This window comes from Acanthochromis polyacanthus, chromosome 18, assembly GCF_021347895.1.
Source record: "Acanthochromis polyacanthus isolate Apoly-LR-REF ecotype Palm Island chromosome 18, KAUST_Apoly_ChrSc, whole genome shotgun sequence".
Lineage (NCBI taxonomy): Eukaryota > Metazoa > Chordata > Actinopteri > Pomacentridae > Acanthochromis > Acanthochromis polyacanthus.
Genome location: NC_067130.1, coordinates 8,359,734 through 8,378,993, shown reverse-complemented (window position 1 = coordinate 8,378,993; position 19,260 = coordinate 8,359,734). Strand labels below are relative to the sequence as shown.

General features: G+C 41.0%; 2 protein-coding genes and 1 long non-coding RNA gene across 3 annotated transcripts in view; 2 read left to right on the top strand and 1 right to left on the bottom strand.

Moving 5' to 3' along the window:
- Window positions 1–356: 356 nt before the first annotated feature.
- LOC110970226 (zinc finger and BTB domain-containing protein 26-like) lies at window positions 357–12,429 on the bottom strand. The gene is made up of 3 exons (XM_051938353.1): window positions 12,175–12,429; window positions 3,038–3,352; window positions 357–2,723 (listed from the first exon to the last, which is right to left on the bottom strand). Exons 1-3 carry the CDS (start codon window positions 12,190–12,192, stop codon window positions 1,680–1,682), a joined length of 1,377 nt encoding a protein of 458 aa, XP_051794313.1. The 5' UTR covers window positions 12,193–12,429; the 3' UTR covers window positions 357–1,679.
- Window positions 9,705–10,736, top strand: LOC127530814 (uncharacterized). The gene is made up of 2 exons (XR_007937481.1): window positions 9,705–9,840; window positions 10,145–10,736. It is a non-coding gene; the product is annotated as an uncharacterized LOC127530814 (long non-coding RNA).
- Window positions 12,430–16,976: 4,547 nt separating the features above from the next.
- jak2a (Janus kinase 2a) overlaps window positions 16,977–19,260 on the top strand; it is a 37,947-nt gene continuing 35,663 nt past the window's right edge. Inside the window, exon 1 of the mRNA XM_022205404.2 lies at window positions 16,977–17,444. The gene's annotated coding sequence lies outside the window, so the exon portion shown is untranslated. The remainder of the gene's footprint in view (window positions 17,445–19,260) is intronic.

The following is a 19,260-nucleotide window of genomic DNA, read 5'->3' as shown; positions in this document are numbered from 1 at the left end:
GGACACACACAAATACGAATTACTGCACTGAATACACACCCTGTCATGCATTTATTGTTTGTCTTCACACAGAGCCAGTGGTGTCTCAGATGCCCTCTGGCTCGTCTTCTATTCAGCAACAAGAGCGGCGATGACATTTCTGGGCCGAAAGGATAACTGAGGGATAAAAAGAGACATGTGAAAGGAAGGGCCGGAGTGAGAGAGGATGGAAACCCTCTCAGCCATGCGGGAAAACCCACTCACTTAGAGCGTCATGCTCAGCGAGCTGCACACGATTCCAGCGGGGTCAAAAGGTGAAGCAATGCTCGTCTGTCTGTTTGAGTAGAGCAGTAAATGACAATATCTTTCACAAGAAATGCTCTTTCAGGGGATTTTTATTTGTACTTTCAGTCATTACAGCAAAGTCAGAACAGAGTTTTCATTTCTGCTTCTACTGCTTAAATAGTCACATATATGCTTATCTCTTGATAGATCAGATGGTTTTACAGCACTTCTTGCTTTCTTTACACATCAAAATTGTGGAAACTCTGCCAGATCTGGAGAAACACAGTCCATTTCAACCCTTTGTGAGATCTACATAGATCACATGTTAGAATACAAACAATCTGGACAATGGAAGACGCTGTTGTTGCAGCATTAGCTCCAACCTATAAAAAGCAACCATTATGTCACATTAAATAACAGTTTTGTCTTTATTTCCTTCTAGACCAGGGGTGTCAAACATGCAGCCCGTGGGCCAAAACTGTCCCTACAGAGGGTTCAATCCGGCCCTCAAAGTGTCAGAATTAGAGGGAAGACATTAACTGCAGATTGCAAATTAGTAAAACTATGAATTTAAAATAATTTCTAGACCATGACAAGCTGTTTTGATCATAAAGTGAAATACTGTTTTTGCTCACACTTCTTCTGTCATTTTGTGTCTCGTTTTTGTAATCTTTAGTCATATTTTTGTTTGACTTTTGTCTTTTGTCTCATGCTTTTGTTGTTTTGTTTCTTGCTTTTGTCATTTTCCGTCTTGTGTTGCGTCTCTTTTTGTCTTGCTTGTGTCGTTTGGCTCTGTTTTTGTCGCTTTGTTACTTTTGTCAATTTTTTTGTCTCTTTTTTGTTCTGTTTTGTGTCATTTGTCTCATTTATTGCCATTTTGCTTCTGGTTTTTGCCATTTTGTTTCTGGTTTTTGCCGTTTTGTGTCTCGTTTTTGTAATATTTGTCCTGTTTTTGTTGTCTTTTGTCATTTTGATTCTGGCTTTTGTCATTTTGTGTTTCCTTTTTGTCCGGCTTGTGTTTTTTTGTCTTATTTTGTCATTTTGTGTCTTGTTTTGTCCATTTTTTGGCTGCTTTGTAACGTTTTTGTCTAATATTTTGTCTTTTTTTTTTGTTTTCAGGTTGTTCATCATGCACAGAACTCCTTAAATGTGAACTTTTTCAGAATGTACTTTTTTACACTAAAACAAAGGAAAAATCTGGAGTTGTGGTTGTTTATAGGTTACTATGCTGTGATTTTCTGAATGTGGAACCTGAACTAAAATGAGTTTGACACCTCTGTTCTAGTCGATGTGTGAACAGCTTATTGTGCTTCCAGGCATCTTATTTGCCCCCAATAATTTTAGAGACAAACAGCTACCAACACCATCATCATTAGATTGAAGCTAAACCTGCTCCCTCACTTGCAGTCCACGGCCTACTCGAGCACATTCTGCCAGCTGCTCTTACCCTGATTTGCCCTCAGGTGGCACCTCAGGCCTGCCTTGTGGGCAAAGTGCACAGCAGTGTAGTTGCACATATGGGTCCCGTCCCCTGTGTGCAGGTCGAAGTGGTGTTGCAGCATGGCCTTCTGGGTAAACGTCTTGTGGCACAGAGGACATCTGAAAGGCTTGTCACCAGCGTGGATGCGTACGTGTCGAGTCAGGTTACTCTTCTGAGAAAAACCTTTCTCACAGACCAGACAGAAGTACTGCCGGTGCTCCTTCAGGTGGCCCACGTAGCTCTCCAGGTGCTGGAAGACTTTATCACACCTCCTGCACAGATAAGGCCTCTGGACCAACATTATTCCTGAATCCTCTTCCACCTTTCCATGTTGTTGTATCTGAGCAGCCGCTGTGTGCATGTTTTCCTCCTCTATCGGCTGCTCTAGTTCTTGTTCCTGCTCGTTCTGGCTGCTTTCTACCAGTTCCTCATGGGCTGCTGAGTTTCTTCTGACTGTGGAGGCTGAGGAGGAAACTTGGTCTTGGAAACTTGCAGGAGGGTGCAGCTTACACTTGAAAGGACCTTCAATGTGGTGAACATGACATAGCTGGTTGTTGGTGTGAAAAAGCTGAATGTCTCCACCTTCTTCCAACTCCAGGCTGTCGAGACAACATGCTGCGTCCTCACATTCCTCTCTTTCAGCTTCCACAGCCTCTCTCGGTCCTCGACTATCCACCTCGGGTTCTTGGCTGACCCTCAACTTGGACTGAATCACGGCCACACCCCCTTCCTTGATATTTGCTTCCTGGATGCTGGTACTGGGCTGGGCTGCATCCTCTTCCTCACGATTTTCGAAGCTGGTGCCCAGCCAGCTGCTTTCTAGCTGCTTTTCCTTCTTCTCAGAGCGTCTCTCCAGTTTCAAGAACGCCAGGGTGGGACTGAGGAACTGGGAAACAGCCTGGGCACACTTCTCTACCACCTGGTCCATCTGCAGTGCACTGGCTGCAGTTAGGTAGCTCACCAGCTCTCTCAGAGGGACCTGCAAAGGAGTAAGTGATAAACCAATGAAAACAACAGATTAATTATATTTTAAAAATGACCCAGGAGTTCATACAGATTCAAACCAGACTTCCAGCTGCACATTTTAAACAAGGATGCCAAAGCAGAACTGGAAGCACTGAGTAAAGTTGAGTCATTTACAGCTTTTCATATCACTTTCATATCATACCTCCCATTATTTCACTGTTTGTTCCCTTTTTTCTGTTTAAGCAGAACCACAAAACGACTATAAAATAATTTATAACTGAGATAAATGTAGCTGCACGTGATTTGAGAAGCAGTAAATGTTTGCACCTCAAGCTGCCCGGTGTAGCAGGACAGCAGCAGAGTCTCTGCAACCTTCACGCTGGAAACGACAGACACCCTCAGCTCTGCTCGGCCTTCGTGGAGCAGGAACTGGTCGCGCAGGAAGTTTGAAGATGCTGCGAGCACCACTCTGTGACCGTGGAAATGGAAAGGCTCGACGGCGGGGCCCCGTGCACCTCCAAGAACAAGTGTAATGTCACAGAAGCGACGGTCTTCTCTCATAATAGTCATTTTGCTGAGCATGGAGTCCCCGTGGGCGGACAAACTGAACTGGAGGGTGTCAGAGGAGGCTGACATGATGTCCTGTTTAGATTCAGAAAAATAGTTAGACAGCAGGTTTGTTAATGTGTAAGTATAGATAGTTTGTGAGCGACGTGGATTAGCTTTAGCATCCCATAAGCGTTTATGTTTATAGAGCACTTATGTCTTCTTTAAAATGAGGTTTCTGCATTGGTTCTGGGCCTTCCAGTAGGGGCAAGACCGATTTGTGACTGCGGTCAAGCCAGCCGCCTCTCGTTTCTCCGTAGTCAAGCCAGCCGCTCCTACATTTTCAGTGCGCTCTTATCGTCAGCTTACGGTAAATGCACGACCGCGCATCAACTATTTCCGGTTTAAAAAATAAAGCGCTGCATTCGCAGATGTATTATACAGGGATGTTTTAAGTAACTGACTCAGCTTAACTGTTAACTATCGAATTGTACGGCTAATATTTACACTAAATAAATAGCTTGAAGTATAAGAAGCTGAAAACTTGTTTATCTATCTGTCTGTCTGTCTGTCTTAAAAATTGTGAATTCAAATAAAAAGTGATGTGTGTCATCCCAGTGATCTATTAGTGTGATAATAAAATAAACCTCAGTCGAAAAGTCACATGATCTGGACCGAAATGAGAAGACATGCTGATATTTACATTAAAAAATGTTTAATTTTTTGCTTTAAAATCTTTTAAGCCAAACTATTTCTTCTTCTTTGGCGTATGCTGACCAGGTAAGGTAGCATTGTGATTCTGCATTAGTTTGGGGTCAATACATCACATGACCTGAGAGCTATTGAGCAAAAAGGCTAATATTTACTGTAAAAAAACTTGAAAATCAATAAAGACCAGAAATCAAATATAAATTGGCGTATGTTTACCATCTTTAGTAGCACTATCATTCTGCATTAGTTTGGGGTCAATTAGTCACATGACCTGAGAGCTATTGAGCTAAAATGCTAATATTTACTGTAAAAAAAATGTTAAAAATCAATAAAGACCAGAAATCAAATATATATTGCTGTATGGTGACCATCCTTAGTAGCACTATCATTCTGCACCGGTTAGGGGTCAATACGTCACATGACCTGAGAGCTATTGAGCAAAAAAGCTAATATTTACTGTCAAAATAAATGTTAAAAATCAATAAAGACCAGAAATCAAATATAATTTGGCGTATGTTGACCATCTTTAGTAGCACTATCATTCTGCACCAGTTTGGGGTTAATACATCACATGACCTGCGAGCTATTGAGCTAAAATGCTAATACTTACTGTAAAAAATTAATAATAAATTCATTAAGTATCCAAATGGTATAAAAAGTGCTGTGTCTTGATCATTCTGTTTCATACTATAATCCCAAATAGATTTGGAGTCTTTGGGTCACATGACTTGGTAGCTATTGAGCTAAAATGCCAATACTTACTGTAAAAAATTAATAATAAATTCATAAAGCATTCAAATGTAATAAAACCTGGTGTGTCTTGATCACCTTTTATAGCCCTGTCAATCCTTATTGATTTGGAGTCTCGAGGTCGCATGACCTGGGAGCTATTGAGCCAACATGCTAATATTTACAGTTAAATATCAATATAAAATATGCAAAGTATCCAGATGGAATAAAAAGTGCTGTGTCTTGATCACTCTATGAGATGCTCTAATCCTGCATAGATTTGGTGTCTGGAGGTCACATGACTTGGGAGCTATTGAGCTAAAATACTAATATTTACATATTGAAATTAATTAAAAACTCACTAAAAAAATATTAATAGTCTCCAAAAGCAATAATAAAGTCTGTGTAATAAACCAGGTCTAAATCTATTTAGCCAAAAGATCAAATGACCTGGGACTTATAGAGCTGTAATGCTCATAATTACAGTATAAAATACATGAAAAATTCACAAAACATATTAATTGTGTCCAAATGTTCATTCAATGTTTCTAAGTGTGACAAAGAATCTATGAACTACAAATCCCTATATTTGAGTGCCGTAATGTATCATAACATAATGTAACATAACGTCACGTCAGGTCTTTGCTCTTCCTTTTTCTGCCTTTTTTCAAACGACCCATCGCACAACTCTGACTCCAAATGGTGCTCTGGATATTGAGCAGCACGTGTGTTACGGGCTCAGTCGATTGGATACTTATTTCATTGATAATTAACGGTTAACTTACGTGAGGCAGAAAAAGGAAGAGCAAAGGCCTGACCTGACGTTATGTTACATTATGTTATGATACATTACGGCATTTTAGGATATTATTGATTTTTAACAGTTTGTTGACATTAAATATTAGCATTTTAGCTCAATAGCTCTCAGGTCATGTGACGTATTGACCCAAAACCAGTGCAGAATGATAGTGCTACTAAGATGGTCAACATACGCCAAATTATATTTGATTTTCGGACATTATTGATTTTTAACAATTTTTTGACAGTAAATATTAGCATTTTAGCTCAATAGCTCTCAGGTCATGTGACGTATTGACCCCAAACTAATGCAGAATGATAGTCCTACTAAGGATGGTCAAAATATACTGCTATACTCCCTATGCCTATCTCACTCACTCACACCTGGAATCGAACCCCAGCCTCCCGGGTGCCAGCCAGCCACTCTACCCACTGAGCTATACTCCCTATGCTATCTTACTCACTAACACCTCTACACCCTATGCCTATCTCACTCACACCTGGAATCGAACCCCAGCCTCTCGGGTGCCAGCCAGCCAGCCACTCTACCCACTGAGCAATACTCCCTATGCCTATCTCACTCACTCCTATACTCCCTATGCCTTTCTCACTCACTCACACCTGGAATTGAGCCCCAGCCTCCTGGGTGCCAGCGAGCAACTCGACTCACTCAGCGATACTCCCTATGCCTATCTCACTCAATCACTCACACCTGGAATCGAACCCCAGCCTCTCGGGTGCCAGCCATCTACTCTACCCACTGAGCTATATTCCCTATGCCTATCTCACTCACTCCTATACTCCCTATGCCTATCTCACTCACTCACTCCTATACTCCCGTTGCCTATCTCACTCACTCACACCTGGAATCAAACACCGGTCTCCCGGGTGCCAGCCAGCCACTCTACCCACCAAGCTATACTGCCTATGCCTATCTCATTCGCTCCTATACTCCCTACGCCTATCTCATTCACCCACTGAGCTATACTCCCTATTTTTATCTCACACACTCCTATACTCATCTCACTCACTCCTACAGTCCTTATGCCTATCTCACTCACTCCTATACTCATCTCACTCACTCACTCCTATATTCCCTATGCCTGTCTCACTCACTCACACCTGGAATCGAACCCCGGCCTCCCGGGTGCCAGCCATCAACTCTACCCACTGAGCTATACTCCCTATGCCTATCTCACTCACTCCTATACTCCCTACGCCTTTCTCACTGACCCACTCCTATACTCCCTTTGCCTATCTCGCTCACTCACTCCTATACTCCCTATGCCTGTCTCACTCACACCTGGAATCGAACCCCAGCCTCCAGGGTGCCAGCCAGCCACTCTACCCACCGAGCTATACTCCCTATGCCTATCTCACTCACTCCTATACTCCCTTTGCCTATCTCACTCACTCACTCCTATGCCTATCTCACTCACACCTGGAATCGAACCCCAGCCTCCAGGGTGCCAGCAAGCCACTCTACCCACTGAGCTATACTCCCTATGCCTATCTCACTCACTCCTATACTGATCACACTTACTCACTCCTATACTCCCTATGCCTTTCTCACTCACTCACACCTGGAATTGAGCCCCGGCCTCCTGCAACTCTACTCACTCAGCGATACTCCCTATGCCTATCTCACTCAATCACACCTGGAATCGAACCCCGGCCTCTCGGGTGCCAGCAAGCCACTCTACCCACTGAGCTATATTATCTATGCCTATCTCACTCACTCCTATACTCCCGTTGCCTATCTCACTCACTCACACCTAGAATCGAACACCGCTCTCCCGGGTGCCAGCCAGCCACTCTACCCACTGAGCGATACTGCCGATGCCTATCTCACTCACTCCTATACTCCCTATGCCTATCTCACTCACTCGCTCACACCTGGAATAGACCCCCGGACTCCCGGGTGCCAGCCAGCCACTCTCCCCACTGAGCTATACTCCCTTCGCCTATCTCAGTCACCCACTGAGCAATACTCCCTATGCTTATCTCACTCACTCACACCTGGAATCGAACCCCAGCCTCCCGGGTGCCAGCCAGCCACTCTCCCCACTGAGCTATACTCCCTTTGCCTATCTCACTCACTCACACCTATACACCTTATGCCTATCTCACTCACTCACACCTGGAATCGAACCCCAGCCTCCAGGGTGCCAGCCAGCCACTCTACCCACTGAGCTATACTCCCAATGCCTTTCTCACTCACTCACTCCTATACTCCCTATGCCTATCTCACTCACTCCTGGAATCCATCCCCGGCCTCCCGGGTGCCAGCCAGCCACTCGACCCACTGAGCTATACTCCCTATGCCTATCTCACTCACTCACACCTGGAATCGAACCCCAGCCTCCAGGGTGCCAGCCAGCCACTCTACCCACTGAGCTATACTCCCTATGCCTATCTCACTCACTCACACCTGGAATCGAACCCCAGCCTCCAGGGTGCCAGCCAGCCACTCTACCCACTCAGCTATACTCCCTATGCCTATCTCACTCACTCCTATACTCATCTCGCTCACTCACTCCTATACTCCCTATGCCTATCTCACTCACTCCTGGAATCCATCCCCGGCCTCCCGGGTGTCCGCCAGCCACTCTTCCCACTCAGCTATACTCCCTATGCCTATCTCACTCACTCCTATACTCATCTCACTCACGTACTCCCTATGCCTATCTCACTCACTCACTCACTCCTGGAATCGATCCCCGGCCTCCCGTGTGACAGCCAGCCACTCTTCCCACTGAGCTATACTCCCTATGCCTATCTTACTCACCTCACTCACTCACTCACTCACTCCTTTTCTCCCGATGCCTATCTCACTCACTCACAGCTGGAATCGAACCCCGGTCTCCCGGGTGCCAGCCAGCCACTCTACCCACTGAGCAATACTCCCTATGCCTATCTCAGTCACCCACTCCTATACTCCCTATGCCTTTCTCACTCACTCCTATACTCATCACACTCACTCACTCCTATACTCCCTATGCCTATCTCACTCACTCTTATACTCATCACACTCACTCACTCCTATACTCCCTATGCCTATCTCACTCACTCACACCTGGAATCGAGCCTCGGCCTCCCGGGTGCCAACCAGCCACTCTGCCCACTGAGCGATACTTCTGCCTTTTTTCAAACGACCCATCGCACAACTCTGACTCCAAATGGTGTTCTGGATATTGAGCAGCACGTATGTTACGGGCTCAGTCGATTGGATACTTATTTCATTGATAATTATCGGTTAACTTACGTGAGGCAGAAAAAGGAAGAGCAAAGACCTGACATGACGTTATGTTACATTATGTTATGATACATTACGGCACTCAAATATAGGGATTTGTAGTTCATAGATTCTTTGTCACACTTAGAAACAATGAATGAACATTTGGACACAATTAATATGTTTTGTGAATTTTTCATGTATTTTATACTGTAATTATGAGCATTACAGCTCTATAAGTCCCAGGTCATGTGCTCTTTTGGCTAAATAGATTTAGACCTGGTTTATTACACAGACTTTGTTATTGCTTTTGGAGACTATTAATATTTTTTTTAGTGAGTTTTTAATTAATTTCAATATGTAAATATTAGTATTTTAGCTCAATAGCTCCCAAGTCATGTGACCTACAGACACCAAATCTATGCAGGATTCGAGCATCTCATAGAGTGATCAAGACACAGCACTTTTTATTCCATCTGGATACTTCGCATATTTTATATTGATATTTAACTGTAAATATTAGCACTTTGGCTCAATAGCTCCCAGGTCATGCGACCTAGAGACTCCAAATCAATAAGGATTGACAGGACTATAAAAGGTGATCAAGACACACCAGGTTTTATTACATTTGAATGCTTTATGAATTTATTATTAATTTTTTTACAATAAGTATTAGCATTTTAGCTCAACAGCTACCAAGTCATGTGACCCAAAGACTCCAAATCTATTTGGGATTATAGTATGAAACAGAATGATCAAGACACAGCACTTTTTATACCATTTGGATACTTAATGACTTTATTATTAATTTTTTACAGTAAGTATTAGCATTTTAGCTCAATAGCTCGCAGGTCATGTGACGTATTAACCCCAAACCGGTGCAGAATGATAGTGCTACTAAGGATGGTCAACATACGCCAAATCATATTTGATTTTAGGACATTATTGATTTTTAACAGTTTTTTGACAGTAAATATTAGCATTTTAGCTCAATAGCTCTCAGGTCATGTGACTTATTGACCCCAAACTAATGCAGAATGATAGTGCTACTAAAGATGGTCAACATACGGCAATTTATATTTGATTTTAGGACATTATTGATTTTTAACAGGTTTTTTACAGTAAATATTAGCTTTATTACTCAATAGCTCTCAGGTCATGTGACGTATTGACCCCAAAGCAGTGCAGAATGATAGTGCTACTAAGGATGGTCAACATACGCCAATTGATATTTGATTTCTGGTCTTTATTGATTTTTAACAGTTTTTTTACAGTAAATATTAGCATTTTAGCTCAATAGCTCTCAGGTCATGTGACGTATTGACCCCAAACTAATGCAGAATGATAGTGCTACTAAAGATGGTAAACATACGGCAATTTATATTTGATTTTAGGACATTATTGATTTTTAACAGTTTTTTGACAGTAAATATTAGCTTTTTTGCTCAATAGCTCTCAGGTCATGTGACGTATTGACCCCAAACTAATGCAGAATCACAATGCTACCTTACCTGGTCAGCATACGCCAAAGAAGAAGAAATAGTTTGGCTTAAAAGATTTTAAAGCAAAAAATTAAACATTTTTTAATGTAAATATCAGCATGTCTTCTCATTTCGGTCCAGATCATGTGACTTTTCGACTGAGGTTTATTTTATTATCACACTAATAGATCACTGGGATGACACACATCACTTTTTATTTGAATTCACAATTTTTAAGACAGACAGACAGACAGATAGATAAACAAGTTTTCAGCTTCTTATACTTCAAGCTATTTATTTAGTGTAAATATTAGCCGTACAATTCGATAGTTAACAGTTAAGCTGAGTCAGTTACTTAAAACATCCCTGTATAATACATCTGCGAATGCAGCGCTTTATTTTTTAAACCGGAAATAGTTGATGCGCGGTCGTGCATTTACCGTAAGCTGACGATAAGAGCGCACTGAAAATGTAGGAGCGGCTGGCTTGACTACGGAGAAACGAGAGGCGGCTGGCTTGACCGCAGTGATTTGTGGCACTGGCAGCTAGCAGTGACACTTTTTGTGGTATCCCCTAAACCAGTGGTCGGCAACTGGCGGCCCGTGGGCCAAAACTGGCCCGTCAGGAATAATATCTGGCCCGCCAGATGATTTTGAAAATTTGATTTGGCACGAGCCAAGCCAGTCCGTCACCGCAACACGAAACTCGCGTGGTCGGCTGCTGCCGGGCATTTCCGCGTTTGCGCTACTGGTCAGACACGGTTGTACCAGCCAGATTTAACTGAGCAACAGTGTGTGCAAAACGTGTGTGTGTCTCGGGAGTCACTTTTAATACATCTGTGATCAGAATTGAGACGTGTGTCCCAAGCAGCAGCGATCAGCTGTAGAAGCTCCGCTGCTTGCGGTATCGCCCCCCCCCCCGCTCGCGGAATCGGAGCGCACCCCCTCGCACAGGTTGGCCCGCTGTTCGATTGTTTACAAACATTTTGTCCCGAAGCCACATCTACTTGCCGACCCCTGCCCTAAACAGTGACATTAACCGTGGCACCTCTGCTGGCATCCCCAGAGGCCACTGGAAATGCCGCTGCGGCATCTCGCCCAAACAGTGGCATTAACCGTGGCACGGCGGTGGTGCCACAAAAAGTGTCACTGCACAGTGGCATTAACCGTGGCACCGCAGCAGTGCCACAAAAAGTGTCACTGCTGGCTGCCAGTGCCACAAATCGGACTTGCTGTCTCTCAGGCCTTTTCTGGTACATCTAGTTCAACAGCCAATTGCACAGATGACATTTTCAAAATAAAAGTATTAGCACTAAATTAGAACTACATCAACAACTTGCAGCTAATTCACACTTTCCTCATACAGTTATCATCATGGGGCACAGCGATAGAGAGCACTAAGTACACTTACTCAAGGACTATACTAAATAACAATTTTGAGTTGCTTTTTTAAAATTTTCAATACATTTTCTTCTACTTTACCCCTTCTCCTGGGCTACAGTGTTAAAAAGAAATGCACGCTTTACTCCACTCAATTCATTTAATAATAACTCAAATTTCTAGTTCATTTGCAGATGAAGTTCAATAATAAAAAAGCAATCAACTAATAAATTATTATGCATTAATACAGATTACAATAAGACCACTCTGAGGGGACATTTCCAAGCTACCCAGCAGATAAACTGTAAAATACAAATCAAACTCACCACCTGCCACATTAAAGTGATGAACACACTAATGCAATAATATAGAATTATTCTTAAAATTTGTTTTATTTTTGTACTTTAAAGATATTTTTATGCTTATACATTTGCACTTTTTACATCCAAATGCATTAATTTTAGTATATGTTCTATATAAGCATTTATTCCACATCTGATGGGACGTTCAGTGTCTTTAAATTAATGACAAAACCTTCAGTTGGTAAAGTGCTATAAATGAACGGACACGCGGATCCAGCCCCACCTTATTCTGCAGGCTCATCCCGTCATAATGGATCCACCGGGTGAGGAAAAGCTGCTTTTCTTGGCTGGAAACCTCAGTAAACTTTGAAAGAGCAGTGGGTGGTTTCTGTTTTCTAGATCCCTGATGGTTAAACCACAGTTGCTGACAAGAAATTAAAAAAGAAAAAAAAACACATGAATCGTGTGCAGCTGCGGGAGAATGAGATGCATCTTCCAGCGGTGAAGCAACGACAGTCCTGATCCGCACCGGTTTTCTGCTGAGGCTCCTAAATGCGTGTTTTACGCAGGAGCGCACGGCCTCATTAACCCCTTCAGTACGTTTGGTTCAGCTAAATGAGGACCCAGCAGCCCTGAGGCAATATTACATAGATTACTTTTCGCCAATGCAAAGAAGGACAATGTGCAATTTATTGAAATTATTAAGAATTTAGCAGCAAAAACTGATGCAGTTCTAAAAACAAACCGCATGGTGGCGATAATGTTCAATCTCGATTACCTCAGTGTGCACATTGTAAATGGATCAATGTATAATTGAGGGACCTTTGAAGTCTATTGGATATATCTTGCATACATTTTTATTAAAAGTTAAAAACAATCATGCTTTTTATGTTCATTATGAGCATGTCTTTACAAATTATAGAATTATTTATTATGGAAACAATCATTTACTCATAAAAAATGACTGGATATCACTAAAATGTCAACAAATCAAATTAATAACAACCACATTCTAATTAGCTAAACAATAATAAAATGAGCTGATTCAAAAAATAATTTGATTGTGTTCTTTTTATTAAGTTGAGATAATCATGAGCAATATTTCTTTTTGGCAATATATTAAATATAAAATGGAAAATAACAAATTGTATCTGTGTCTGAGAAATCACTTTCAGCAAAGTTCCCCATTACAAAAACACCTCTCAAGTAAGTGTGTTAATTCCAGATCACATGACCTGGCCATTTTGTTTCTTGTTTGGTCATTGTCAGTCTGTTTTGTGGGCATTTTAGGTCCTTTTATGGTGATTTTGGGCATTTTTTGTGGCCATTTTCAGTCTATTTGTGATCATTTTAGTTGTCAATTATGTATTGTCAAAAATATAGGGGAAATTATTTACTATCACATTATAGACCTGTAAACAAGACAGTTTCATTTGATCTGCTTAGAAATACCAAATGCTTATCTATCAGTGTGAATTTGATTGAAGAAATGAAGGGACAATTTTGTCAAAGTGGAAAAGCACTATTTACATTTGTGATATATGAGCGAGTTATGCTCAGTTTTAGAAATCAGGCTTCATATTTTCTAAGAGGCCCTTGAAGCATTGGCTTGGAAACTAAACATAACAATGAAGCTGACCTAATATGAAGACATGGAGATCCGCCTGAGGGCTTTTCTACAAGCCCTTTGTCTCTCTGGTTATCATGTGAGCTTCATTCAGTCCAGTAAAGCAGCGACATCTTCATCTCTGAGTGTCTTGAAAATGTGCATCATTTGAGGTTAACTGTGAATTGTACTTCACAGCTTTCAACAATGTCTACAGAGAGTTTTGCATGAGAGTGTGGATATGGTGCTAATTAGATTTAAGCTGGTGGTCTCCATCAGCACCCTAAAGAGAAACAGATGTCGTGTTGTGCTGTGTGTGTTTGTTTGTTCCAAAAGCATGTGAGGATCATCAGTGAGCGAATCAGCTCTGAGGTGTAAGAATACTTGAACAAGGAGCTTCTATCCTGTTCTCACTTTCTGCCAGTGCGTCTGAAAAGACAGATTTGTTCTAAAGTGTTTTCACAGGTGAGGAGGAAGGCGACTTCTTCCAAAAACAGCTTGTTGGCAGGACGCCTGTCTGGTTTTGGTAACTGCGATTCTCATCCTGCCAAAAGGTGACTCTCTGCATTACTGGCAACATTATCTTTTTTAAGCCACACGTCAAATTACAGACTGTGCTCTTAATGTAAAATATGAAGAAAAATAGCCTATAAATATTCACATTTAGCAAATCGGGTTTAAAAAGTGAGGTGTGAGAAGATTTTTTGTTTTGTTATGTTATGCCAAATCTTTCCTTTGTAATAAACCCTGTCTTTTGAGGTGACTTTGGGCTCCAGTTCTTCATTTATCCTGGCTGACCTTCACACACATGCATATTTGTGTAATTTATTGCATTTTTTTGCTGGTTGGTTGATTATCAGAGGCTCTCCTGGCATGATTTTTTTCTCAAAAATGGCTCTAATACTTTTCTATTTATCTATATTTTGATAAATTACTAATCTACCAGATCTGATTTAACTGTCAAAGTACATTTTGTAAGCAGAGTGAAGCTCTCTGGCAACATCAAGCTGCTGTTTTGCTCCCATAAGTCACAAATAGTTAATTTAGAAGAGTAAACTACATGATTTCTTCATAAGGTGAATAGACTGCACTATTTTGAGACACTGATGGCAGCAAGTTCCCATTTAAAGGTTTTATCTGATCATTTGGAGTTTTGTTTCTGTCCAAAGACGCTTCTTCTACATGTAGACATGAGGACGCTTGAAATACAGTTACCATTTAATACCCTGGTCTGTCTCCTGAGCAATGTTACTGTACATTTATTTATGACTAGTCTTCGGTAGAAAAGGCCCAGAGTAGCATCCAAAGGCCTCTCAATGCTCCACTGAACTGTATCATTTTGCTGTCAGTTGAAAGCAAACTGAAAGGAAAATGATAGAGTTCAGTAGAGCAGTTTGCTTTCAACATAACACTTTGATAATCTTCTCTGACTTGCAAGATAAAAAGGGAAACAAGTTCTTGTAAGTTCTTCTACATGGCATATGCACACAATAATAGAAGGAAAACATAACCATGGGTAAGTTGTTGTCAGTTCAAACAATACTGAAGGTTTTGGGGCAGGTTTGCCTTGTTTCCTCACAGCGGGATGGTTCAGGGTTGGTCTTTCTGTGTGGTGTTTGCATGGTTCACCTGAGCTCATGTAGTTGTGAGTGAGTCTGTCTTTTTGTTTCCTCTATGATGAACTAGTGACCTGTTTATCTAATGGAGTACAGCTAATGGCTTCATAAACGTTGAGGTTTAATAAATAGGAAGTAAGTGAAAGCTGCAAAAGATCTGGAAGAAGAAGTTCAGAGGAATTTAATCTTGAATCTCTTGTTCACATGCAAATGTTGCTATATTTTTCAAGGTAAGTCAAGGTAAGTCTGTCTGTCCGTCTGTGTGCAACAATACTCAAAAACGGAGAAACGGATTTGGATGAAATTTTCAGGGAAGGTCAGAAATTACACAAGGACCAACTGATTAGATTTTGGCAGTGATGTGGTTTAAAGTCTGAATCCACAGATTAGTTAAAGATTTCTGTATCATTCTGAGATAGCAGCACAGTGTCACTGTAACCATGACAACAAGTGAACACTATGTCAGCTTCCTGCTGACGATCACATGATTGCGATCCTACTACAAATCCACCACTTAGTCCACATATCTGGACTTACCTGTCAGAAATGATACAAGGAACAACTGATTAAATTCTGGCGGTGTTTCCGAGTCCCATCAATTCCTGCCGCCTGCTACATATTTAGATCACATGATTCAGCATCCGTACATAATGTATGCATGCATAATACACACCTATCATTTTGTATGTGGGTACATCTATATTAAATGGACACATTCTATAGTGCCGTAATTTCTGCCACAAACTTGAAGATTTCAGCCGTCGGAAATGATACAACTGAGCAGCCTCGGTGGAGTACTGCGCTCTCTGAGGGCTTTTCTTGTTGTAAATGTTACAGTTTTTAAAAAAGCGGTCAGACCTTCGTGGGACTTAATGTGCACATATAAATAGTGGGTCTTTGCCATGAAATGTGTATCTGGCACTGTTACAAGTAATCAGATTGTTCTCGAAAGCAAAGCAGCAACTATATCTATATAAAGGATGGATGGATGATGGATATATAGATAGATAGAAATAAGAGCACATTTTATTGTGAGTTGCTTGAGTTAGACAATCAGATTATCATTCATCTGTGGACAAAGTTTTTACAAGTATTTCTAGTTTATTTTATTTTTATCGGCTACATAGGAAGCTTATTTGCTCCATTAAACTCCTAAGACCCGAGCTTTGACTGGGCTTGCATTTTAGATTTCTTCTCGTTACTTGCGATAAAAAGTAACCAATAAATATAATTAGATATCTAAAATTTGATCATTGTGTTTATTAGATTTATCATATGCTTATTATATGTATATTAGATTTAGATTGTTTTATTATTGCTGTTATTATATATAACATTATTATTGTTGTTATTAGTAGTAGTAGTAGTAGTAGTAGTAGTAGTAGTAGTAGTATTAACAATACGCTCTTTTTGAAAGAAAAAAAAGATGTCCATATATGTGGACAGCAGGTCTTAAGAAGTTAAACCTCTTTGCTTGGAATATTTAAAGAGCCTAGACCAATAAATGAAACTAATGACAAGTATTTGTAAGGCAAACATTTACATGTATTTCTGTGTGCATCATCATGATTAAGACAGAAATAACTTGGAATGTTGCAATTATCAGGTTAAAATCTAGGAACTGCTGCATTAAATTGGGGATGGAAGTGTTAATTTTCCGACAGCACCTCTGTGTGACAGTAAAAAAAAAACAACATAATCTTCATCTAAAATGCATCAGAGAGGTAAAAGTACTTTAAATGTGTACTCAGGTGCAGTATTTAGGCTGCGCTTCCTCACTGGATATCGGGGGCTCTGACTGGGATTAACTAAAGGAGATTCTGCTCGTGTGAAGGAGAAAAAAAAAAAGCGTTTCCGTATCTGACACGGAAGAAACAAACCGCGGCTGAGTGTGGCAGAAAACAGCCGTTTGTAGCACCATCCTGCTCCGCCTTCATCACTGTCATCACCACCAGTGGAGCTGAGCAGCACCGGGGCTCTTATCTGAACACCACCGAGTCCGTCGGACAGGCTGAACTGGACTTTCTGACCCCAAAAGACAAACATGTCGAGGGAAACATGAGACAGAGCGGTCAGCGTGAAGTGTGAGAAGAAACCCGCTTCGGGAGGAGATGTGAAGACCGACAGAATGACAGTTGACGGGACGAGTAACAACGCAGCGGCACTTTTAGTTGACAGACACCGGGAGCCGTTAGATGTATATTCCGGCTAGCTAGCGCTGCGAGTCCGTCGGAAGTTGACTCTGTTCCGGACTACACACTGAGACATCGACCCGTTGGGTGCTTTTGGGAGACTCCAGCAGGCACAACACAGCCGAACAAACACAGTGAGGTGAGTGTCGTGTGTCTGGTTTCAGCTGTTGTATTGCGAAACCCAAACTTAAAGTCAGCTTTAGTAACTTAGCGAGTAAGTTAAAGCTAAATCAGCTGCTCTGTGATAAACATGCTAAACCTCATAAACGGTCCTGTTTAGTCTGAGGGCTTTGCTTTTGTTTACATGACGAACAGTGCAGCACTAAAGACATCCATCAGAGATTCACAAGTTGAATTTATGCTGTCACTAAGATGGTTAAAATGTTGATCTGGTCCATTTAAAGGTATGTTGATGTTCACTTCATCAACTTCACTCAATTGAAGCTAATATATTGAAAGTTATACCAAGATCAGTTTGTGCTGAAGGGGATTTGATAACCTCATTGTTGCTATAGTTTTAACATTTTAATAGATACCAGATTTTTGAGGCAATATAGTCTCTTAAAATGTGCCAAAAGTAGTTCTGTCTCAGTTAAAGCTGCAGCGAATCATTGATTAATTTAAAGTCATCGACTACTAAGTTTATTGCTGACTATTTTGAAAACTGATTGATTTGATTGATTTTTCATGAAGCAGGTCTTAAATGTGACCCCAACTTGAGTACCTTTGGGTTGTGGGCAGGACAAGACATTCAGATTGTCATCTTGGGCTGACATTTTGCATCATTTTGGGATATTTTATTGACAAAACAACCATACAAGGGATTAATCACCTTTCACATAACCATAGTGTTAACCTGTATTTATATCACCAACATAAAACCTCATATAAGTTTCTGACAAGGATCCATTCAAAGTTGTTCTGTTCTGTTTTAGTGAGGTGCTGATTCCACTTTCTGTTCATTTTGGAGGATGTTGACTTGTACTGCTGTACATTGACAGGTGTTTCTGGTACCCTCATTGATCTCAGTTGGGGAGGACTTTGAATGTCTGACAAACTTCACAGTATAATGCAGTTACTTTGCACTGCAGGCTGGATGTGGTTAGAGGTTAATGCAATCCTGTGGTATTAGATTGTACTAGTTTTAGCTTGATATACTTCAGAAAGCGTCAGCTGAGTGTGCTTGAGCATTTTATGGTAATGCTATAACATGATTTAAATTGATGCTTTTCCTGCGGATGATTCATTTTACAAGCAGGGTTAGTTAGTTCCTGTGTCATAATGTTGGGTCTGTTTTCTCATTTTGACTGGTGAAGGGGTGTTGTTTTTAATCATCCCTGACTAATATTACTGATATGGGTTCTTATTCTGACTGTATGTTCAGGAAACTGCTGGGCTGAGGGAGTAAAGACCGTATGAACTCAACATTTATCACAACAAGGCTCTGATAAACAGCGCATCTTATTTTATGGTTGCTGTTAATGTTGTGTTCTTGTTTCAAAAAGCAAGTGCATATGATCCCGTTTATGATCTAGCAATGTTTCAGTTGTATGTAGGAAGCGTTGATTCATTTGTCAAAGCAGTTCCAGCCAAACTAGCATCTTTATTTAGGTCTTTACTGGAAGAGCGTGATCAGTGACACAGACATGTTATGGGGAAAGTACATTATACTTCATCAGGAATCTTGTGTAGCTTTCTGCAAGTTTTATTCAGGTCACAAAAAAAGAAGTGCACTGTCAGCCACTGTAATGGAGAAAAATGAGGTAACTAGTTTAGGATAGAACACGTACAAACAGCAGAGCGAGGACTTTTTTGTGTGTATCACCGTTTTGCCAAGAAAAATTCTTAAATTACCAGAAGGGTCATATCACTGACTGACTTGTGGCTAAATTTAAAGATAAACAAGAGGGAGAAATCATCCCACGCTGTGGTAGAGTTTAGGCTAAAAAGAAATG